General features: G+C 41.5%; 1 protein-coding gene and 1 long non-coding RNA gene across 4 annotated transcripts in view; both read right to left on the bottom strand.

Moving 5' to 3' along the window:
* Positions 1-14,693, bottom strand: part of LOC123522415 — a 29,871-nt gene extending 15,178 nt beyond the window's left edge. The window contains exon 1 of the long non-coding RNA XR_006680684.1: positions 14,535-14,693. This is a non-coding gene — a long non-coding RNA (uncharacterized LOC123522415). The remainder of the gene's footprint in view (positions 1-14,534) is intronic.
* A 1,784-nt stretch (positions 14,694-16,477) lies between these two features.
* The window catches only part of MTX2 (metaxin 2), a 67,279-nt gene continuing 58,377 nt past the window's right edge, over positions 16,478-25,379 (bottom strand). For all 3 annotated transcript variants that reach the window (XM_045295882.1, XM_045295881.1, XM_045295886.1), the window contains one exon: positions 16,478-16,937. In XM_045295882.1, coding sequence (XP_045151817.1) covers positions 16,763-16,937 — 175 coding nt within the window. In that variant the 3' untranslated portion in view covers positions 16,478-16,762. The remainder of the gene's footprint in view (positions 16,938-25,379) is intronic.

Here is a 25,379-nt window from a genome sequence, read left to right as displayed (position 1 = left end):
GGTGCAATTCCCACACTGTGTCTCCGGTGTTGTCTCCTGTAGGGCTATGGGTCAGTGAGGGACGTCATGTCTCATAGTGGGGCCGGCCATTTGGTCCTCTCTGTGGTCTGGCTACTCTAATTGGGGTCATCTTCCTCAAGACCTGGTGGGCCAGGATGTGCTCCACTCTCTCCTTCCCCTCCTTCATCTGCTCCCATGTGCTCCGATCACATATGTCCCTCTCCGGAGGTGCGGATTCAGTGCCATCCTTTGAAATAAATTCTTCTGGGGAGAGGGGCAGGTGTCCACATAGTAGTTGGGATTGGGGCCAGCGCCTCAGACCTCTCCACTGGCTCCCTACTCCATGCCAGAATGGGAAATTTTTAACAAAACATTTAACAAAGAATTAATGCTAATCCTGCCTAGAAAATAGAGAAGGAAGAAAACTTTTCTAAATCATTTGACAAGGTCATTATTGATTACCCTGATACCAAAATAAGAAAAAGACATTAATTTTCTTGCAAGGATATACGTACAAAAATCCATGTTAAAGAAGTCATTTGAATTCAGCAATATATAAAGTCACACGGGATTTATCTCAAGAATTAACGGGTGGCTTTATATTTTTTAAATCCATGAGTGTAAGTCAGTATATTAACAGAATAAAAAGAGGAAAACACATCTCAATCGATACAGGAGAAAGAAAGAAAGAAAAATCTGGTAACCAGGGAACATTCTCAACTTGACAAAGTGAGAATCTACGAAAAACTTAGAAACAGCATCGTGTGATGGTGAAAGTCTGAGATCCCTACGATTGAGACTAAGACAAAGTCATTCCATCTCAGTATTGCTATTCAACCGAGTACTAGAGGTCCCTGCCAGCGCAACACAGCAAGAACCACTGATAAAGCCCACATTGTTGTTGTTGTTGTTGTTGTTGTTGTTAGGTGCTGTCCAGTCGGCTCCGAGTCATCGGGACCCTGTGTACGAAAGAATGCAACACCGCCAAGTCGTGTGCTGCCCTCACAGTTGTTCTTACACTTGAGCCGCGGTCTCAACCCCTGCATCATGTCATCTTGTCCAAGGAGCTCCTCGTTTTCACTAGCCCTCGGCTTTTCCAAACATGATGTCCATGTCCAAGTAGGTGAAACAACATCTCAGCACCCTTGCCTCCAAGATGCATTTTGGCTGTACGTCTTCCAAGACAGATGTGTGGGTTCTTGGGGCGGTCCGTGGGACTTTGACTGCTCCTCGCCAGCACCGACATTCACTGCCTCGACTCTTCTTCGGTCTTCTTTCTCCCATGTCCAACCTGCACCTGCACCTGCATCCGAGGCCCTGGAAAATACAGTGGCTTGCTAGCACTTAACCACTTGTGCCACTCAAGTTAGAATTATGCTTTGTAATTCACTAATTCTCTGAAAAATATAAAAGGTCTAGAAGACAGCCTTATAAACTATTACCAGTGACTAATATCATGAGTTACTGTTCCCATTTTCCATACCACAATTGGAGAGACATGAGCTAATTCCATCATTAACGGAGACTCTCTATAGCAGATATTCTCTATACTTTTACTATTATAATCCATATAAGCAATCCCCCAGAGGACAAATGCTGCCTGAATATTAATGAAACTAATTGAAAACAGATTCCCGTGTGTGAAGAGACAGGTAAATTGGAAAAGAGAGGTTGATCAACATCTGTAAGCTATTAAATATTGTTTCTACAATTTCCTTCCAGCCACTAAAATCACAATTTCAGTATCCCAGAGTGAAAATTTATCTGTAAAAAAAGAAAGCTCCTAATTTTTTATTCCTATAATTTCTGAAATATTTCTACTATTCATTGTGTTATCAGAAAAAAATATTATTAAAATATGAATCGCCTCAGAAAAGTTATGATGGAACATCTAAGAATTACAATAGAAATGACAGAAAAAGATGGGTTCTCAGGTTCACTGTCATGGAGGTTATTAAAATCTCTATGGTGGTGTAGTGGTTACACATTGAGCCTGCTTAACGCAAGGTCAGCAGTTCAAAACCACCAGCCACCCCACTGAAGAAAGACAAAGCTTTCTACTCCCATAGAGTGAGAGTCTCAAAAAAGCACTGGGTCTCTGGGTCAGAGTCAACTCAATGGGAGTGAGTTTGGTTTGTGGTTATACCTTAAGAAGTAACATGTGATGAAGTGAGACTAGACAGACCCCTCCCCTGCCAACAAAACACAACACCGTGGCTTGGTTCACGTGCCCCTTAGTCCTTCAGGTAACATCTTTATTCTTCAACACTTGGTCTTGGGTAGCAGATTTCCCCAATGCAACGCCATCTGATCATGTAACTACTGCTGCCGTGAGTGGTGAGCATTTCTGGGTTCCTTACACCGAGTTGGAACCCGCACTGAAGGCTGCGGTCACTGATGCTCATCAGCAAGAGCTTCACAAACTCCTCACTTTCAGTAGCAAGGTGGTGTCATCTGTTTACTACCAGTTGTTAGTAAACTTTCCTTCAGTCCTGATGCCGCATTCTTGTTCATTTAGTCCAGCTTCCCTAATCACTTTTCTCAGCATACAGATTGAGTACGAATGGTGAGAGGATCCAACCCTCAGACACATCTTCATCAAGCCTGCTTGCAGACAGTTTGTGAGAAGGAATGATGGAGGCGAGAAGAAGCAAGTAATAAACAATAAGTAAAGCATACATCCAGGCTGTGAGGCCCCAGCAGAAGGAAGGGAGGACGAGGAGAGCATTTGGATCGCTAGGAAACACGTGGCCGAAGTAGAGCAAGAGGTAGAAAGAGGGGACCTCATTCTGGAGAGAAGAGCTAGCACGGAAAAAAAACAAAAACGGAGAGGGGTGATGAGGACCCCGAGAACTTATGAAACCGGGGAAAGGACAATGGAAATGACGATGAGGGCACGAATTCTAGGGATGACATAAGAACAACGGACACGACTTGATGATAGACATGAAGAAAAATGAGCCAAAGAGTATTTCATTCAATAAATATTTGCCAAGCATTTGGGCACCTAGCAATCTCAAAAACCTGGCAGGCTAACTGGGGGGAATATATAACGAAAACTATAATATATACAAATGTTCTAGATTTAGCACACAGCTGCTTGGGACAGTTGAAGGAGCAACTGGTATTAACTGGAATGGAGAAAATGCTGAAGAAAAGCAGTCTTCAAAGGACACGTAGAACCCAAGGTGCTAATGGGACACTTCTTTAAATATGTTCACTAGGGCTTAGACATAGACTTCTGTGGATCTTACACATCAGCACAAAAGTGCTGCGTCTCAAAATAAGGAAGATGGGGTGGGGGTGGGGGGAATGCCATTGTCAGGCATTTTTATACTTGGGCCTTGGAAATATAGTATTTGACTTTAACACTATTTTCATCAAGTTTCATTATTTACTTATTTAAATCTTTCCTGAATGCTAAATAAAGAATAATTCAATTGAATGCTACTCTACAGACTTTCAGAAATCACCTAAACATAATGTCGAATTCCCTGATGCACCATTAATTGCATCATGTAAGACAGATTAAAACAACTTACCTGCAAATGTTTACCTCACATCAATTATCAGTATAGATAGAAAATAACACGATGACAATGACTCCTACCTTCAATGAAACAAAAATGCTGTTTAAGAAAATGCAAATGCTGGGATCTCATGGACAAGAGCCGCTTGAAAGAGCAGACAGAGCTTCCGGGGCCGTGAGCTGGTGTTTGGGGAGGAGGGCCGACTGGGAAAGGAGGGGAGGGGGGCTGCGCAACTCGCAAAATGCAATCAGTGTCACCCCCTCAGACATGTAGAAACTGTTGGGTTGGAGTATGTTTTGCTGTGTGTCATTTCCACCAAAACAATAAGATAAAATGTATTTTAAAAATAGCAGAGGAAAAATGCAAATGTAATCCATCTTTATTTTAAGGGCTGTGTAATGAGAGCAGGCAGATGCAGCTCTACTGGTGTAAAGGAATGGAAGTAACTTCTCCAAATAAAAACAAATCATATTTCTCTTTAGAAATGTTTGTACTCCATTCTGAACGCCCTGTTTGAGAATTTATTGCTTTCCTGGGGACTCTGGAACAGTGAGGAATTGTGTCTAAAGTTCATTTATCAATTGGTCCAAATGCATGTAATGGAGCAATGACTCAGAGGCATTTGCAATACTTGCTATGTATGACTAGCCCATAAAACAGCTTCCGACATCAACTGGCATCAAGGACTCAGTAAGTTGAGCATGTCATGTGGCATTAAGTTCATACAATAGGATGAGGGGCAGCCTCGTCTGCTAGTTAATCACCACTTACAGTTATTTGCTTGGGTTCAGAGAGAAAGCCAATATCAATACCAGACATAACAATTGAAAGTTGGCTACAAGTTATTTCCGAATATTTGCATATGATCCTATTAAATTGATCAGGAAAAATGTTTTAAGATACATACTTAAAATCTCGAGGCTAGACCATTTTACATGTTCTAGAGGTCTGGATCGTAAGAAACCTTCTCACAAATAAGCTCACCAACTTAAAAATTGAACTAAAATAGGGCAAGGACCACCTCATAAAGCTATGGCATGGAAGGCGGCCTGGAGAGCCCATCCTGTGGGTTGCACGCTTGTATTTTCATCGAGGCGATGTGCATCGCACAGGACATGACTAAACATAATCCCATTTGATTTGTGCCGCAGCGTTCTCCAAAGAACAAATGGGTGAAATTACAGCCCTGTGAACGCGTAACCCAGTGATCTAAAATGGCAGTGGCACGGTTCATATCTTAAACTGACAGACTGATGGTGATTATTGCAAGGACAATGCCCTGCATATGTCAAATGATTTGCAAATAATTTATGTCACCTTCCCCTCCATTATTGTTTTTGCAGAGGACATAAACTGTGTCACCAATATTAAACGATCTGCAAAAAGCGCCGAGCTCAGCTCTCTCCTCTCGGAGAATGCGGAGCCATCTGCACCCAGACAAACATGCATCTGGCCATCATTTGTCCAACATCTTACACAGTGTGAAGCTTTTTTACTTGAGATGCCAACCTGTGTGGCAGATGATGTATGTGTTTCCTCAGCCCTGTGATTACCAGGCCCGCGTCGCTGTGCAGCGCTCTCGCCTCATCAGCTCCACAGGCTGCACCCCACGGTGGGTGAAGCATTGGCAGCCAGATGGCTTCTGACACGCAGGGAGGCAGAGGCGTCTGGGGTGAATATTTGACTCCAGAATTTGTCCCCTATCAGGGTCAAAGTCTGACCCCCAGAAATTAGTGTGGGTAGAGATTTAGGACTCACCAACAGCAATTTGAACACCGGAATGAATAGATTTTGATAAAGGGTAGAGCAAAGGGCCCCGCTGCAGTCCCCTGGTTGACTGCTATGCCAGATGCCTTAGAAAGGGCCTGGTGTTGCTTCTTTGGAAGAGAGTGGCGTGTGAGGCAGATTTGTCATCTCCAGCTGTAAACAGAAAAGGTTACACCTGCAACTAGCAGGTGTCATATATTTCGGAGACTTGCCATCCCCAACCAACCCAAATCCCTGCCAACAAATAGCCCCTAGAAACCCTAGGGGACAGAAACTATCCCCTGGGGGTTTCCGAGCCTGTGAATCTGTACAGGAGCAGAGGCCTCATTCTTCTGCCAAGGAGTGGCTGGTGGGTTTGAACTGCTTACCTTGCAATTGCCCAATACGTAACCCACTAAAGCACCATGGCTCCTTAATTTACCATTCCTAAAAGATTTGCCATTACTACAGACTAGAGGTCAGGATCCCCGGTGGCACCGTGGATTAAATAGTGGGCTGCTAGCCACATGGTGGGCAGTTCAAACCCATCAGCTGCTCTTTGGGAAAACTTAGAACTTTCTGCTCCTGCAAAGATTTACAGCTTCAGAAACCCTGTATGGGTCGGAATTAACTCAATGGGAGTGAGTTTGGTATTAATTTGGCTATAGACTAAAAGTTGGGAGAATTATTAGCCCTGAAAAATGGCACAAGGTGGACTTGTACAGGTTTGCTTCAAGTTCGGGGAACATTTATGTAGTCAATAGAATGAATATACGTGAGGGAGCTTCAAACAGCTCTTGACAGAATGGAATAATTTTGGCACAGCCTATCCGAAGCCCGTCCTGTGTCCGTATACCATTGGTAGTTGTGGCCCAGTTGATTCCACTCTATGGCAGCCCGGCCCCCACGTGCAGAGGGAAGCTGCTCCACCCACGGGTTTTCAAGACGTCCCGGCTTTCAAATTTTTTTTTGGTGGTGTGTGGTGGTGTGGGGGGAGGGTCACCAGATCCATCTTCCAAGGCAGTTCTGGTGAGTGGGACAGTCAACCTTTCAGTGTACAGTCAAGTACGCAACTGTATGCACGGGCCATGGGTCACATACACACGTGTGCACGCACACACAAAAGCGAGATTCTGAAACATAATTGTCTGCACTCTTGAGAGAGCAATTCTTTGTCTATTTTTGCTAAAATAAGATCTGTCCAGAATCCAGACATTTGATTCCAGGCAGAGTAGAATGCTTTTCTCTGAATCAGATCCTGTTTTTATCGAGTAGGGGGAGGAAGGAGAGAGCGGGGAGCACAACCACGTTGTTGAAAGACGGTCCCGGAGGATTATGTTTAGACATCAAATAGCTCCTCCAAAACCACACATTTTAACAAGTTAAGTGTAAATGCATCAGAAACATATGGCTTTGTTTTCCTATAAAGTTCACATGGACATAAAATACCTCTCCATCTCTTTTTCTTCAATGATGGGTGGGTGAGTGGGGGATTTAAAGGAAGAAATGTGATATTTAATTCTTGCCCAATTACCGTGTTTGGACATTTAAAAAAAATTCAAACGTGGGCTTTAAAAATTTGCCTACTTTAATAAAGGGCAACAATCCCTCAAAATTCTTTTTACCCAACAAGCATCTATGTTCTTTCCAAAATGAAAATACCAGCTGCTTAAGACTATGTACGCTTTGGGAGTAAACGCAATTGAAGCCAGTAAGGCCATCTTAGTTGTGCACAGTATGACATGATTTCCAGAAACCGAACACTCTAAATTGAAAATAACAGGCAGTTAACAGAATTCCCATCAATATTTGCCACTTCTGATTACCTGTAATTCTTTCCATTAATGACAAGAGGGAAGAACATGGAAACATACACATGTTATTAATAACATTATGGAAAGCAAGCAAGGATGGATTTTGTGAATTTATATTTGGGGAGTTCTTAAGATGTGGCCCACAGCCCCATAGGAGCTTATTCTGACAAGTCTAATTTACATATTTTAACATGGGCATTGTCAAGGTTGGCAGAGTAAAATTCCACCACGTTTATTATCCCTCCTCCATCCCCAATGGTTTTGTCCTCCTAAGCTAAAAGGGCACTACTGACATGGATTTTGAAGATCTTTTCTGTCACAGAAGGGCAATTCTTTCTATTAGCATTGTGACAATTAATGCCTTCGTAAACTGCCTCCTGGACACATCTATTTGGATGTCTACCCGAGTATGTCCAAAACTGGTCCCCAAACTGTACGCCTTACATCAACTGACTTTTCTGTCAGCTCTAACTATTCTGCTGTCAGGGTCAGAATTTTGACTCGACTTCTTCACTCATCACACCCAATTAGCTATAGCTTTTCCTCTCCAAATTGTCTTGGATCTGCCCTCCTAGTATCTTCTTTTTTTTTTTTTAAGTGCCCTTCCTAATGACCTTACAACTGAATCAACAAAATGTCCTTCATGTTTGTCTCATAAGCTTGCAGCTGACCATTGGAAAGCGTTCTGCATAAAAGCCACCTGATTCTTGACATCTTCTGCCCAATAAAAACAACATTCGGGCACTTCCACCCGAATGGTGTCTGCACTCAGTCTGAACTTTTCCTGCATCGTGGTTTCAGCTGCCCACACCGACAACAATCTTCTGGAAAGTAGAGGCTGTGACTTTGTAGCCCCTGCAGAATCTAACAAAGGCAACATTAAAGACACTCAATAAACATTTGCTTAGTTGAATTTATCCTGTTGAGTTTTCAGCAGATGGTTTTACATTGTGAATTTCTATACCTTATAAGTGGAGATCCTATCTGGGTAGCCTAACTACCTCCCCTTACACGTTTATCATTTGATTTGCTCTAGTTTAAAATTTTCTGTCTTCATTTTTAATATCACATATGTCATGAATACTCTTCAAAGAATAAGCATAAACAAAGTAATATTTGAAGGGCCATATGAGAAATTAAGTTTCTGCTTGACTAATTCCTCTAAGAAAACTACCTGCAGTGGTCCCTCACAGAGCAGAGACAGTGCAGCTTTGACAGCACATCAAAGAAAAGGGGACGGGCCTATCTTTCATCTCCAGGTTTGAAAATCATCTGAAGAACATTTCTAGCACAGCATCAATATGATAAAGTCCAGCATTCAGGATAATTCTTCTCTATTGCTTGAAAATTTAAGTGACATACTTTTCTAAGGCTTTCTGTACTTATTGAAGCACATCTTCTAACAAGCCGCCCATACTAATCTTGCTTATTTGAATTGATGCAATCCTTAGTACACTTTCAAAGTTATAGCCCCAATTGTGTGTCTGGAATAATGATCATTTCAGATGGTAATTTCTCCTCTACCTTCCGGAATATACGATACATATTGATAATGGCAGTGTAACACCCTTTTTTACAAATTCTGTCACCTGTGTCATTTCTGGGCCTATTTCTTGGAATGATTTTTATCATTACGAATTGTTTTGTTTTGCTTTTTTCATCTTTGCATGCCTAATAGTTTTTTACTGGATACCAGACATCATCGATGTCAAATTATTGGATGCTTGGGATGGATGTGTGCCTAAGTGTTTTGGGGGTTCATTCTGGGATAGCTATTTCATTCTATCTTCCCTGGGCTTGCTGTTAGAGTCCCTGATGGCAGAGTGGCTACGTGTTGGGCTGCTAACCACAAGGTCAGTGGATCAAAACCACCAGCAGCTCCGTGGAAGAAAGATGAAGCTTTCTACCACCAGCGAGAATTACAGTCTTACTGAGGATGATGGCCCTGCATGGAGCTGCTAAGGCACAGAGAGGACTGTAGAGCTGATAGCAGCTTGAGACATGATGTCCCCTAGCTGAGCATACTGCGACAAAGGACAATACTGAGGACATATGGTAGGGAGTGAGTCTAGTCTGACCATCCCCACAGTGGGGCAAACCAAGAAGGGAACATAACAGATCACCAATGGGAGCAAAGCCAAGCAACCAAACCTCTGAGGAGCCCCCAAAATAGACTTCAGGCCAGAAAGGGGAAGTTCCAGAACCCCCAAGGACCAGGGAGTCAGTGGGCAGACCTAGAATTATGTATGCTTTTTCAGGTTGCTTTGTTTTTGCTCGTTTTTCTTTTTGTTTGTTTTCTCTTTTTATTCAATCTTTTTCTTCATTTTTGTTTTGTCTCTGCTATTGTTGTTTTGGCTACCAATATAAGAGAGGCATGGGAAGCAAGCCCCAGGAGAAAGCAACAGGGGCGGTTCTAGGGGGGCGATTTGGGGGGAGGAAGAGAAGGGAGGAAGGAGCGGTGAGCAAACAATGCCATAGACAGGGGAACAACTAGGGAATTAAAAGCAACAGCGAGGAGGACTTAGAGATCCCCGTGGTGCTGGAGCAACAGCAATCTAGCTGAGAGGAATTACTGAGGCAGAAGAAGAGCAAGCGTGATGGTGGGGCAGGAGGAAGGTAAAAGGAAACGGGGAAAGATTTAGAAAGCAAAACTATGACAGAGGTATACGCATAGGTGTGCACTTATGTAAATAAATTAATTGATAAAAATAGAGGTATTAGCCTATGTACATATATTTATATGGCAATACATTGAGGAAGTGGACAGATTTTGGGCTTCTAATCAAGCCCTCCCTCAACGCAAGAACACTTTGTTCTAACAACCTAGCATTCTGTGATGCTCACCCTCCCAACATGATCACTGAAGACAAATGGGTCCTTAAGCAAATGTGGTAAAGAAAGCTGATGGTTCCCAACTATCAAAAGATATAGCATCTGCGGTCTTAAAGGCTTGAAGATAAACAAGAGACCATCTACCAAAGAAGCAACGAGCCCACATGGAAGAAGCACACTAGCCTGTGTGATGATGAGGTGTCGACAGATTTGGGTAAGAGGCACCAGAAACCCAAAACAAACCCAAAAAACCCCATATTGTTGAGAAGAAGGGGGTTCAAAGCAGAGACCCAAAACCCATCTGTAGACAACGGGGCATCTCCTCACAGAAGGGTCACAAGGAAGGGATGGGTCAATCAGGGCGCAGTATAGCTCCGATGAAACACACAATAATCCTCTGGTTCTTTGAGGCTGAGACCACCACTATCATGACCCCAGTCCTGCCATGCACTGCGGGCTAGACCAGAGCACATACACAGGTACAGATAAGAGCTCATGACACAACACGAGGAGCTGATACCAAGGGCTCAAGTAGAAAGAAAATATTTTGAAAATGATGATGGCAACAAATGTGCTTGGCACAGTGTATGTATGTATTGTGATAAGAACTGTATGAGCCCCGAATAAAATGATTTTTAAAAAGGGGGCTCATGACACATGGAATCCAGGTCAGCTAAACCCCTCAGGAGAAGAAATGGGAGTAGGGAGCGATACAAGGAGGGTAGGGAGAATGAGGGGGGGGGGGGAGGGGACGAAGGGGGAACCTATCTCAATGATCAACACATAATCCCTCACCCCCACCCTGGGAATGAACAACAGAAACATGGATGACGGGAGACAGCCATCAGTGGAAGATATAAAAACAATAATTTATAATTCATCAAGGGGTCATGAGGATGGGAGATGCGGGAGGGAGAGAAAAAGAGTAGCTGACGCCAAGGGCTCAAATAGAAAGTAAGTGTTTAGAAAATGATGATGGCAACATATGTACAAATGTGCTTGATACAAATGATGTATGAAATGTTGTAAGAGCTGTAAGAGTCCCCAATAAAGTGATTTAAAAAAAAAGAATTATAGTCTTAAAAATCTACAGGGGCCGTTCTACTCTGCCCCATAGGATCACTCTGGGTCAGAGTTCACCTGATGGCAATGTTTGGAGGGGTTGTTTGTTTTGTTTTGTTTTTTAAACTTGCCATTAAGCTTTCTTAGGCAGGTCCAAACAGCCTTTAGGCTAAAGCAGAGGCCAGCAAATTTCAGCCCTCAAGCCATATGTGGCTCCCTCGGTACACACGCGTGGCTCTGAAGTAAGAGCGAAAATGAAAATAAAACGATCACAGTTCCATTTACAGGATATTATGTAAACAATGGTGGTGATTGCATTTGTTTGTAAAAAATAGATCTATGGCTCTCGAATAATTTTTAAATTTTGAGGCACAGGACTGGCTTTTCCATCTCAAAAGTTTGCCAACCCCTGGTCTAGATCAGTGTTCCCCAAAGTGGGCGATTCTGCCCCCAGGGGAGCACTGGATAGCCCCACCCAGGGGCTGCAGACCGATTCTTTTCCTTTATCCTGGATTACAGGCTGTGGTTCAAATGCTTGTAATTGCCAGGGGCACTGACCAGTTGTTTTCCTCTCTGAAACGGAGGCAGTAGGACAAATGCATTTGAGAACCGGTGGTCTAGACGTCAGTGGGCACCACAGAGAGAGTCCCTGGATGGAGCAAATGGTTTCGTGTTCAACCGATCACTGAAAGTTTGGCAATTCACACTTGCCCAGAAGCATTCAAAAGAGTCCTGGTTATCCGCTTTTGAAGCAAGAGTCCTGATGGCACAGTGCTAACACACTGCGCTGCTAACCAGAAGGTCAATAGTTTGAAGCCGCCAGTGGCTATGCAGAAGGACACGACTTCATACTCCCATAAAGAGTTTTATAGACTCTGAAACCGAGGGGCAGTTCCACCCTCTCCTATAGGGCCACTCTATGTCAGAATTGACTGAACATTCACAGCTTTGAAACCTCTATGAAGCAGCTGTACTCTGAAACACATGGGCCCATTGTGAGTTATAACTGATGAGAACTGGTTGGTTTTTTCCCCTTTTTATAATTTGGCCCTAATATCAAGATAACATCCTCCTGAGAAATCCACTTGTCCCAAATACATCCAGAGGTTTTTGTACTAATTGGAGGGACATAAACTATTCCCAGTTTCTCAGGAGCTCCCAAGATTCATCTGCATTTTTTTCCTGCTTTTCCAAGCCTCCTCGGTCTCTTCATATGCATGTATTGATCAATACTCAGTTGAAGGCTAGCAGAACTGTCTATAGATCTCCAGTTCTCTATCATCCTTCTTAGTTCTCTCCTCTCTAGCTCCATGAAGTCTAGCCTCCTTGCTCGTCTCTGATCGGGAATTCTCGGCTCCTCAATCCAGAGGAGCACTGGCTGTCTGGTCGGTTCCTCTCTTGCGTGCTTGCTGCAGGCTATACGGCTCTCTGAGCAGCAGCTGGGGTACGAGATGCACTCACTTGGTCTCCCTTCATACAGGGATCACTGTCCTGAGCCAACTGCTGCCCATGAATGAAAACCATTGTTTCTCGCATTTTGTCTAGACTTTTTTGGTGCTTAAGGCAAGAAGCTAAATCCAAGTCCTATTATGCCCGTCATGACTGAAAACAGAAGCTCATAGATAACATTACAAAAGGTAGAAACCACTACGGCAATCAGAAGGAAAATGAGCTTTTCTTAGTTGGAATGATCAAAGAATAAACAAACAACAGAAATTAAAGTTTCTAAAATAAAACCTTAAGCAATGGTATTCGGTTCAAGGTAGGAAAAAGTAAACCCAGGGACTCTCACTACACCATATAAATTCTATATACACAAATGAGGCGGTAATTCAATATTGTAAAGGCAATTTTCTTATTACCTATCAAATCACTTTCATTTCTTAAGGCTACAAATGCGCCATTTCAATTGTCAGAAATATTTTCTGATGTGACACTAAATTATAGTTTGTCCATGTTTGTTTGTGGCCAACAACCAAAAATAATGACCGCATCAGAAACCTGTTGACCATCTAGAACGAGAGGGAGGGAGGTGGACATGGGGAGAGAAAGAAACGAAATAAACAGAAAAATTGGTCCGAGCAAGCTGGCACATTTTCTTTCTTCCTTTTCTGAAACATGCCCCACTTTGTATTGGTAAGACCAGATAATGAGTCGCGCTTTTTCTGTGTAACAATTCATTAATCAGAGAAATGATCCTTGCTAGTGTTTAGATGTTTTACTTAATTTGGTACCTCTGGCCTGCTGCCCCACTAGTGCCAAAATTATTATTTCTCACCCAGCAGGTGATAAATAACAACTTCAGCCGTGATTAATACCACAAATCTTCCAACCTGACTAACGTAGAAAACTTGAGCACTATGGAACAAGTGGGTGATAACCGGTGAGGGCGGCCGAGCCCCGCTCCGCCTGTGCGGGAAGAGACCATAGCAAACGAAGCGTGCGCGGTGCTCCAGCTGATCCGGAGGGTTCATTAAGCCCATCTCTGCGACAGCCGCCACTCGATGCCAGGGCGCCGTGTTCTCCCTCCCCACACTGAGTTTTAAGTTATCCTTAGACAAAAGAAACCACGAACTCATTTGGCATACATTTAAATAGGATGAATGAATAATAAACGAGGAACACAGAATTCTTACCCACATTTTCTACGTTGTAATATTGGTCACGTGAGAGTTTAACCAAAAACCAAACCACTTGCCATGAAGTGGATTCTGGCTCACAGAGACCCTCCAGGGCGGAGTAGAACTCAAATCTATGCGTTCTTTAAGGAAGCCCGGCGCCACCTCTCCTCCCCAGAAAGCAGCTGGTGACTTCTAACCACTGACCAGCTGCAGCCAAACGGCAAGGTTTTTAGATTTTCATGCCTTCTTTGGAGAAGAGACTGCCTTGTCCAGTTTCGACTCCATCATTCCCCTAATGTCTAATACCTGGTCTGTTCATTAAACGTCTGGCTTCTGAATCAAGTGTGTGATCCCTGGCTCAATGGAAAGATACAAAATAAGAACAACAGGGAAAAATTACAATATGGGGCTAAATGGATCCAAAGATCATCAGGATCTGTTTGGGTTTTGTTCGGAAAGCAGGGCACAATCACAGAGGAGCAAGTAGCATTTGTGACCTTTACCTGTGGTCTCACTCCCGAGAGCCCAGGGGTGGGCGGCGTTTCTTCAGTTCCCTGTAAGCCACTGACAACGCCTTTGCTTTACATCAATCATGTCAGCGAACCTGCTCATTGTAGCAAGAGCCACTTTACAGGAATTTCACTGGGAAACATTACCCCATCCACCCTTCAGTCCTGACCTTTTCCCTGGGGACCTCTGTTTGCTCCTAAAACTGAAAACACGGCAAAGGAACATGATCTGAGTCCCTGGGGGATGCCAACATGAGCATCGTATCAAGCCAAGAGCACAGAGTTCTTTAAGGAAGTGTGAGAAAGACAGAAACATCACCTGGATGGAAGATAAGTCGAGAAACAATAGCTTCGCATGTAGCTATTTCTCTTCAACAACATAGGTTCCAACGATGTTGTAGCAGAGCTTTTTTGACTCACCCTCACGAGTGTGGATGTGAACGACTAACTCGTACTGCCAGGTAGCGGACCCAGAAGCAGAATGCAAACATGGACTGGCAACAAAGTCCTGCGAGGAAGCCGAATAAATGGGAGCAGCACCGCTGGCCTTTCAGTGATCCTATTCAGTTCCTGTGACTGGCTGCTTCTGGAACCCAATAGAAAGGGAATTCGAATCACTCTGAGTGTCAAGGTCTCCATTGTCAAAAGAATGCACACTGGTTCAATGGGGATGCAGCTCAACACTGGGAGAAACGAGCTTGCTCCCGAGTAATGCGTGGACAGCGGTCAGCTACCGTCGAGTTCATGCCGACACGTGGCAAACCCGTGTGTGCGGAGCTGAACTGCTCTTTGGAAGCAGGGGGCAGGCGTCTCCTGAAGTGTCTCTGGGTGGGTCCAAAATGCCACCCTGTCGGCTAATAGGGGAGGGCTCAGTGTTTGTGCCCCCAGGGGACTCCTGTCCATAGATGGTCTTGAAACTCAAAACCAAACTCACTGCCATCGAGTCGATGCCAACTTATGGTGACCCTACAGGACAGGGTAGAACTGCCCCCGTGGGTTTCCGAGACCCTAACTCTTTACAGGAGGAGAACGCCATGTCTTCCTCCCTCCTGGCCTCTGGTGGTTTCCAAACACTGACTACTTAGCAGCCCCACCTGTAACCACTACACTACCTTATAGATTGAGGTGCAAACACACAAGCAAATGGTGCTTGTACAATAAAATGAATGCGATGGTAACATTCAAAGAAAAAAATCATTATGCACAAAACAAATGTACAAAAATATGTAAATTAACCTATCACCAAAAAGACCATTTAAAAAACCAGGCACCAGGGGTCTCATTTTAATAATGATCCAAACCCACTGCCATCCGGTCGATTCTGACCCATTCTAGCAACCCCATAGGGCAGGATAGAAGGCTACATAGGTAGGCTTTCCAGGGTTGTCAATCTTCAAGGAAGCACAGTCTCATCTTTCTCCCATGGAGTGGTTAGAAGGCTCAAACCACCAACCCTCTCATTAACAACCAAGTGCTTAAACCTATGTTCCACCAGGGTTCCTCATGTGGGGTTGCCCAGTATGAAATTTGTTCAGAAAACCCAGAAGAGCACGACAAAGTACCAGAATGTACATGGGATTTAGACTTTAGAAGAATCTAACATATGGTCTGAAAAGGAAAAAAAACAAAGACTCTAATATCCTTTATATAGTAAAAACCCTAAAAATCCTTTGAAATTTTTTTAAAAACCAGAGGGAGTGGGTGAAAGTCAAGTGACACCCAACTGCCTGGATTTGAATTCTATGACGTTGGGCAAATGTAAGTGATGGTCCCTTTGTGCCTCCATTTCCTCACCTGTAAACTAGAAAGGACAGCTTCCTGGTGTCCTTCTAAGAACTACATGAGCTACTGAGTTTTGACATGTATAAGTATTAACACTCTAGATACTCTTGAAGAAAAGATTTCTACATCTGTCCGGTCAATGGTATCCCTGGTTTTATAAGATGTAACATTAATATTTTTGAGAAAAATACTGAGCAATGCTTATGCCGAAATTCTCAATGGTGTTTCTGTGAAAAGTATACTCCTGCCCTACAACAAAAAAGTTAAATGCCATTAAAATGTGCTCATCTCAAAAAAATAAGATCTCTGAACATATCCCTTAACTGTAAATTATAGCTGCGCTGATTAAACTTTTAAACTAATTACATTTCTATATGAAGAATGCTTTGAATAGTAACAACCATAAACATTCCCGTTTTCCCAGTGCAAACTGGTTAAGAACATTCCCCCATGATCAGGGCCACAACGTGCCCAGCAAACTACTCTTGGAGCATGCAGCACTAATCACTTCCTTTGGGGAGGCACTGTTGACACCACAGTGAGTGCTTTTCAAAAGAAATAAAGTACATATAACATCCATATATATTTATTTAAGCTTTATTATATTTTTGTATATGCATACATGTTTCCAGGAGACAAACAGTTCACAATATCAGCAACAACATCTCAATGGGAATAATTCAGAATTACTTTAATGTGCACAGAAAGAATAGAAAGGATGCATTATACAATTTGTCTTGAGGTTTCCAAAGCAAGAAGTAGTCTTCGTTTTAAAACTCTAATAGCATCATCTATCTATCATACATTCAAGTAACACATATTTCAAAAGTTCAGTTTTTAAAAAATAACTACATTAACAATTAACTCTAAGATAACCTGACAGATATACCACCTCTAGCATGGTCTTCAAAATAATGCTGCTCAATTCTTCTACAGAAAGCAAGGAGGTTGCTATAGTTTTTCACCTTCTCAGAAAGTTCATCCGTAGTAGTAAGAATGGTATACAAATGCCCAAATACCAGGGCATCTAGTTCAGTAGGCCTAAAATAAAAGGAGAAACGACAGTGTCATGAATGACATTTAACTTTTATGACAGAAAGTGTAACATATCCTCCCAAAAAACATACATTAATTTATAAGAAAAAAGTCACAGAAGACTATAATCCTGACTCCATAGAATTTTAGAGTTCCTATAAATGAAAGGGAAAAAAACATCTTAAACAATGATTTGCTAGTTTTGTGACTTGCTTTTAAAAATAGTTTATTATCCTGAGAGGAATCAAAACAAAATTAGTTGCATCATTACCAATTAAATGGGTTAAAATTACACATCTGAAGAAAACACAACCAAATAGACAACAACATTTTTGTTTGTTTTAGTTCCCATTATCTATTATTAATGAAAAACAAATTTTATCTGCCTTATTATTAATGGTCTCTAAATGGAGCATTACCAACCAACATTATAATAAAATAATTATTAGTACATTCCTAAAATGAGAACATAACAGCCTAGCCATGAACTAGTTATTGTTGTTAAGTCATGTAGGGAGAATGTTCTTGCGAAAACATGCTAAACCCCACCCAAATGTGAAAATATGTTGAGATACCTGGGTCTGACAAAGAGACTAGATTGGAGTCAGTCGGATGAACTTTTCAATCTAACTCTATTAGTTACTAGTTGACTATTGACTATTACTAGGTATGTGTTCTTGAAAACTATATACGAATGAACTCATGGAGTCACATGGCTTTAAACCGCTAGCTCCCAAGCAGTTATCTCGTCTCACAATCTCCCCTGAGCTCCAGACTCCCACATTCCAATGTCTACAGCAGTGGTTCTCAACCTTCCTGATGCCGTGACCCTTTCATACAGTTCCTCATGTTGTGCTGACCTCCAACCATAAAGTTATTTTCGTTGCTACTTCATAACTGTCATTTTGCTACTGTTATATGAATCATAATGTAAATATCTGATATGCAGGATGGATTTTCATTGTTACATTGTTACAAATTGAACATAAAGCATACTGATTAATCACAAAAATAACGTCATTATATAGTGTGAAATACTTATTTCTAATGACAAATGAAATTTTGTCTTGAAGCATGGTGTAGCATGGGTAACAGTCTTCACACTGGGTACTTGTATGTGGGCGTATCTGCATGTGGGCGGACCTGCCTGGAGACGGATAGTGTCTCAGTTCCTAAGACCATCAGAAATATGTGTTTTCCGATGGTCTTAGGCGACCCTTATGAAAGGGTCATTTGAACCCCAAAGGGGTCATGACCCACAGGTTGAGAACCACTGGTCTACAGGCTATCTTCTCTTGAAGGCTGAATGCATCTCAATCTGCTTGTCCCGTATCTTTCCAAAATAAAAGGCCCCACTATCTCCCCAGCTGTTCAAACCAGGCATCTAGGAGTTACCCTGGAGTCCTCTCTTTCTCATGTTTTTGTATCCATATTAGCAAGTCCATTGAGACACTACTTCCATAACATGCCCTGTATGCCATTACTTTCCACTCTCGTCTCTCATTCTAAAATCAAGAAGCGTTTCATCAGGGTTGTGTCCCCTCACCATATGCTGAGCAAATAATCAGGGAATCTGAGTTACATGAAGAAGAATGAGGTATCAGGATCAACAACAACCTGCCATATGACACACTCTTGCTTGTGAAAAGGGAGGAGGACTTGAAGCACTTGCTGATGAAGATCAAGGGTTGTGGCCTTCAGTGCCAGTTCTAACTCAATAGAAACCAAGCTCATTGGGTCATTTCTCACTGCGGTCCTATAGGACAGGGTAAAACTGCCTTTGGGGGTTCTCCTGTAACTCTGGACAGGAGTAAAAAGCCTCATCTTTTTCCAGCAAGTGGGTGGTGATTTCACACAGCAGGTCTTGTGTTCAGCAGCTCAATGCACAACCACTACACCACCAGAGCTCCCTCGGCTCAATGTAAAGAAAACCAAATCAGCCTCCCAACTAGACGGCTAAGTAACACCAATCATGATAAATGGAGAACAGATTAAAGTCGTCAAGGATTTTGTCTTGCTTGGATCCACAGTCAATACTCATGGAAGCAGCAGTCGCGAGATGGAACAATGCATTGCATTGGGTAAATCTGTTACCCAAGATCTCTTTAAAGTATTGACAAGCAAAGATGTTAGTTTGATGACTAAGGTGCACCTGACGCAAGCCGGCCAAGCCTTGGTATTGTCAGTCACCTCACATGCATGTGAAAGTTGGGCACTGAATAAGGAAGACTGAAGAAGAATTGATGCATCGGAATTATGGTGCTGACAAAGAAATTGCCATAGACTGCCAAAAAACCAACAAATCTGTCTTGGAAGAAATACAGCCAGAGTGTTTCTCAGAGGCAAGGATGGCAAGACTCCATCTCACACACGTTGGACATGTCGGGAGGGACCAATCCCTGGGGAAGGGCATCCTGCTTGCTCAAGAAGAGGGGCAGAAACTAGAGGAAGGCCCTCAACAAGATGGCCTGGCACAGCGGCTGCACCAACGGGCTCAAACCGAACAAACGTGAGGATGGCACAGGTGGCGTTTCCTTCCCTTGCAGCTCCGAGCCATGCAGGAGAGCTGTGAGCCAGAACCAACCGGAGGGCACCTGACAACATCACCGTCCCCCTAAGAACTCCTGCAGCAACCCTCTAATACAGGTCGTTCTGTGTACTTACCTTATTGATTTTATTAACGTTATCAGACCCTACGCCAAGTTTAAAATATTCCCATGGATTTCCATTCTACCTTGATCAAAGTGCCAAACTCCTCACCATAACAATACAAAGTCCAAAGGGCCTGGTCCCTGTCTACCTCCTTCACCCCTCCTTTCAACAAACACCTAAATTGACTTCATTTCAATATAAGGAGGACAAGCTGATCTTTGGGCCTTTGACAACTAGTCTTCCTTATGCCCCAAAATATACTTCCTCTGAGCTTTATAGTGCTGCCTACTTCTTAATTTTCAGAAGACCAAATCAAACCAACTGCTGTTGAGTCGACTTCAACTCTGTCAAAACAAGGCTTAAATCGCCTGCTAAAGGAGTGACCACTGACCACCCAAACTTAAGTAGCCACACAGTCACTTACTAGCTCGAGATTTTAGTTCTCCACATGGTACTAAACATTACATCTTTGCTTATTGCCTGTCTCCTAAGAGAATGAAAATTCTATTAGTGAAAGGACCTTATTTGTTTCCTGTTGTATCCCAATACTTGGAATAATGTCCAGCACAATATTATTAAGTTCTCAATAAATGTATTGAGTAAATGAATAAAAAGGTGATATACTTTTCATCCCATATTTGGGGTCATTTGGGGTCACTGGGTCACCGTATTTCCCTCACTGTATTTAAGCTCTTTTTGCACAAACACTGTTTTTCTCTTCATACACTTAGTTCTAAGCAAATATCTCAGAAACCCAGTGTGCATTTGCTGAATGAATGAGATAGAAAGCACGTCCTGACTAACGATGTACAGGATGGTATTTGGTTATTCCTTGTAACATTTTCCTGAGAGATCTGTGACACATTCATCACACCCAAGGTAGTAGTGTTAAAGAGTAGCCAACTACACAGCTCACAAGAACTTGAGTGTCTTTGAACTAAAGAGCACCATAATGTTATCCTCACAGATGAAAAAATATTAACAAAGAGATCCCTGAACATCAAGGATGTACAAGATGGACAGACACAGAGATTGACTTGTCAGAAGCACTATAAACCCTAACTCTTCTATAACCCTAAACGGATTTCTTAAAATGTACACCTTACCTCAACAATTTAGGATTTCTTTTTCTAATAATCGTTTTTAGGACAACTATCCTTTGCTTCTTGAACTAGATCCTAAAAAGGTGACCATATTCCCTGATACAGCACAGATGGATACTCTTTATGAAGGGAAGGTTGTGACTAAATTCACATATGCATATTGCTCAAATTAGAATGGTTGAAAAGTATGCCTGCATTGGCCAAACAGTTATTTGCCACAAACATACCATTTATCTTGTTGTCCAAACATTCATGACAATGCAAAAATCTACTGCCAGATATTTTGTGCTTTAACAGCGTACGTCAGGCAGTGTGAACGCTGAGATGCAAGGCAAGGGTAACGCTGACTGTAGGGGTTAAGGTCATGGGTCACTTTGGATCAGCCATGATTTTCAGTGGTTTAGTAGTATGGAATGATGTAATATGACAGCTACGGAATGACATGGCCATCTTCCATTTTTGTGATTTCATGTAGCCACTCTTATGTTTTCACTAAATCTGGCCTTTGGGACCTAACTATGTTGATAAGTGAAGAGTGGGCATATACAGTCACAAAACTACAAATGTGTTGAATAATATATAGGAATGAGCATCCAAAACTTTAAGTGATATTACATAAGGCTAGCAGTTTTGTGGCAAGCTACTCTAAAGCATCTCATGGAAAATAAAATATATTAAATTAAACAATATGCACACGTGTATACATGTATGCACACAATATGTGTGTATGTCTATATCATACACATAACTTCTATAACTCACTGCCATCGAGTCAATTCTGACCCACAGTGATCCCTTATCACTTTCTGAGTTGTTTATTCCCCTGTTATTGGGGTAAAATACATTTAAGAAAGTGTTGCCGTTTTAAACATTTTAAGAGTATAATGCTGTGATATTCATGCATAAAACTTGTAGTTAGTATTTTTTCATGCAAGGGGGCTTCAAAAAACATGTAGAGAAATTTCATTATCTTTTAACTGTCTCATTTCCACAAACTCTTTGAAGCCCCTTACACGTTTCAGCTATTGCTTTTATCTATAAATTGTGACATGAAGTACCAAGGTTATCACATTTTAACTACTATGTTAATTGATTCTGATATATAAATAACAATTTTTCCATAATTCTTTCATTGTGAAAAACATACTTTGTGTGGTCACATATCTGTGAACCTTGGTGAAAACTCATACCTATGAGGGGGTACCCCCCCCAAAACCAATGCTCATTTGTTTTTTGGATGTAAGGGGGATAGTGCATTTGGAGTTTGTTCTACCAGGTCAGACTGTTAATCAAGCTTTCTATTTAGAGGTTCTGAAAAGATGGCATAATAGTGTGCGACAAAAAAAGCCTGATTTGTGGCAGACGGGAGACTGGTTTTGCCACCATGACAGAGCACCTACTCATGCAGCCATCTCAGTGCACGAGTTTTTTGCAAAAACCAGCATGCTTCTCCTGCCCCACACACCTTACTCACCTGACCTTACTCCATGCGACTTCTTTTTTATTCCCGCAAATGAAGAGGGACATGAAAGGACAGTAAAGAAAAAAATCAAGGGAGGTGCCGTCAGCCATTCAGATAAGTTTGAAAAATGTTTCCAAAAGTGGAATCACAGATTTGCAAAATATATTAAGTGTAAGGAAATTACTTTGACGGTCATATGATTGTTTTGTAAAAAAAAATTTAAATAGATAGCTTTGAAAAAAAATCTGGGTTTGGGGGGGATACCGCCTCGTATAAACAAAATATCGATTTACTGAAAGTAAATTATACCAAATTAAGCCTGACTTGAAATTAAATAGACAAACAACAAACTTGGAAATTCTCATATATCTTCAACAAACCAAAAAACGTTATACTTCTACTGAATTATTTAATTAAGCCAAGATCACTAAATAACTGTTTCTAATTACCTTTTTTATAACATCTGAAAAGAAAATATAACTTTCTACTCTTTCATTTATTAAGTAGTCTGTAGATTATAATTTTTATTTACATAGGAACTCTAAGAACTCTATGATCTTGCATACATACTGCCTCATTTATCTTTAGAATTTTTATTAGAAAAATATCCCAGGGTGACATACAAGTATATTTAAGGCCCGAAGAAATGTGCTGCCATCTTATCTAGTACTATCGTTCTTCCCACATGCCCACTATTCGTTCACTTGACTATCAAAATAAAACTATATAAAATATGAATGCACTCCTAACTTTCCCATTTAAAATTTTTCTGGCACTCATTTATTTTTTTGGCTTTCTTTTTTCATTATAAACAAATCTTTCTTTCTCTCTGATACCTTTCATATTAACAATCTAGTTTCAAAAACATTAATTTTGTCTCACTGTTCCCTAATTTTTCTTTGTCAACACCCTATTAAATTGTCGTACTATTAGACATGAAGGGGCTTCAAAAAGATCTTGGGAAAAAATGAAATTAAAGTATGATGGGCTTTTTTCCCATGAACTTTATGAAGCTCCCTCATATAATCTACATTTCCTTCCCTTATACACCAATCACTATTTTTAGAACAGTCATCAAGTTAGTAAATCCAGCCCCTTGCATCAAACTTTTTTCTATATTTTGTATTAGAATGTTTTCAAATTATTTCCTATTTTCTGAACCAGTGATTTCTTAATCAAATAAACTTTAGTAAAATCCTATTCCTCCCTGAAATTTTCCATCTTAAGATCCTCAGATTATTTTTCTATTTTACCATTCCTTAATATGCTCTCCCATCAGCATACAAGTATAAATCTTAAAATCTTACATAATGGTTATGAACAGTATTTTTTCTCTCAAATTTAACTCCTCTAATTTTTCATTCAATTTAATCTGCTTAACCAACATTATGCCTCCTCTAAAATTTTTCTCCTTTTATTCTCCTTTATTAAACGTGTATAAAAAGATCACTTCCAGAGAAATTTTAGTTTTATCATTCCACACTCACTGCATGAGAGAGAATGAAGGCCCTAGGGCAGTGGTTCTCAACCTGGGGGTTGCGACCCCTTTGGGGGTTGAAAGGCCCTTTTCCAGGGGTCAGTCAAGTCACAAAAGTAGCGAAATAAGTGATGAAGTAGCAACAAAAATAATTTTATGGTTGTAGGGGGTCACCAGAACATGAGAAACTGTATTAAAGGGTCACGGCATTAGGAAGGTCGAGAATCATTGCCCAAGTGCCTGTGTAGGTATCTTAAGATAGCAGACCAACAATACTCTCTGGTGTAATATTATGAAGGCTAAAAAGCCACCCATGTTGCTTTTCTTGTTCCTTCTCACAATGAACCTTCTTTGTCTTCCTGTCCCAGCTAACATTCTTATTTCAAGATTTTCCCCTTAACTACCCTTTAACTTTCTTACACCTATTAAAGTCATTTGGTTTTTGTTTTGTTTTTCTAAATCATTTTATTGGGGGCTCGTACAACTCTTATCACAATCCATACATACATCCATTGTGTCAAGCACATGTGTACATCTGTTGCCATCATTCTCAAACATTTGCTTTCCACTTGAGTCCCCGGCATCAGCACCTCATTTTTTCCCCTCCTTCCCCTCTCCCCTCAGTCATTTGGTTTTTTTATATGACCTTCTCAACATGCTCAAAAGATAAGCTAACATTTCTGAAGTCACTGCCATCAAGTTGATTCTGGCTCACAGCAACCTCAGAGAAGCACTGAGTGCCTAGGGTTTCTGAGGCTATCAGTAATGATGGGGGAGCCAATACCCTCATCTTTCTCCTAAGGAGCATCCGGCAGGCTTGCACTGCTGACCTTGAGATTAGCAGTGCAATATGTTACCCAGGCCACAGAGGAGATGCAGGAATATGATCTGCCCAAGTGCAGTGTAAGCTAGCACCATGATTAGAATTCAGGACCCTGACTTGGAAGTCTAATGCCACACACAAGGGTAAACCAAAAAGCACAAAATCACAGAAACCTTTCTTAAGCAAAAGTATCACAATGTGAGGCTACTGCTTCTCAACATGTCCTCCATCTAGGGCTGCCTACTTCTGAAGGTGCTGTTTCCATGTCTCTCGCCCTTCCCTAGACCAATTACACATGAAAAGAGCAGTCTGGGGTTCCATTTCAATGGTGAGTTTGGAGGACAAAAAATAATGGTCTAAATGGGCAAGATGTTTTTACGGTGGTCCTTACTACCCTCAGACAAGGAGCAAGTACATTCTTGTGATAGAAAAAAAAATTATTTGGCACAACCTTCCTGGACTTTTCCTTACCAATGCTATTTCCAATTTTTTTAAAAAAACTTCGTCATAATAAGTCTCTGTGATCATCCTGTGTCCCTTGAGAATCCATCAAGATTACAAGTCATCATAACTTTGTGCACTAGCTGTCTTGAACTTCTTGTGAACACGCTTAACAAGTGTAAGACAATGTATTACTGAGAGAACTTGTCTGCAGCCACCACTGTATCAGAGGAAAATCTACTTTTACCTACATTAGCTATTCTCTTCTGGTTTGAAGAATTGTCTATTTTTATAAAACACAAGTTTCTCAGTTTATACACACACAAACACATACACACACAACCTCTATCCTCTATACTCATTTCCATGTTTTAAAAATGCTCTATTAGGTTGTAGGATATAAGTGAGTAACATGAGTTCACTGAGGTAAGCTTACAATGAAAAAACGGAAAAGGGGCATAGGGAAAAAGCTACTGTATACAAACATTCC

The sequence above is a fragment of the Echinops telfairi genome, unplaced genomic scaffold (genome assembly GCF_000313985.2).
Source record: "Echinops telfairi isolate 266 unplaced genomic scaffold, ASM31398v2 ScPeMD7_3;HRSCAF=10, whole genome shotgun sequence".
Taxonomy (NCBI): domain Eukaryota; kingdom Metazoa; phylum Chordata; class Mammalia; order Afrosoricida; family Tenrecidae; genus Echinops; species Echinops telfairi.
The sequence above is the reverse complement of the archived record's forward strand: the minus strand, read 5'-3'. Positions and strand labels throughout refer to the sequence as shown.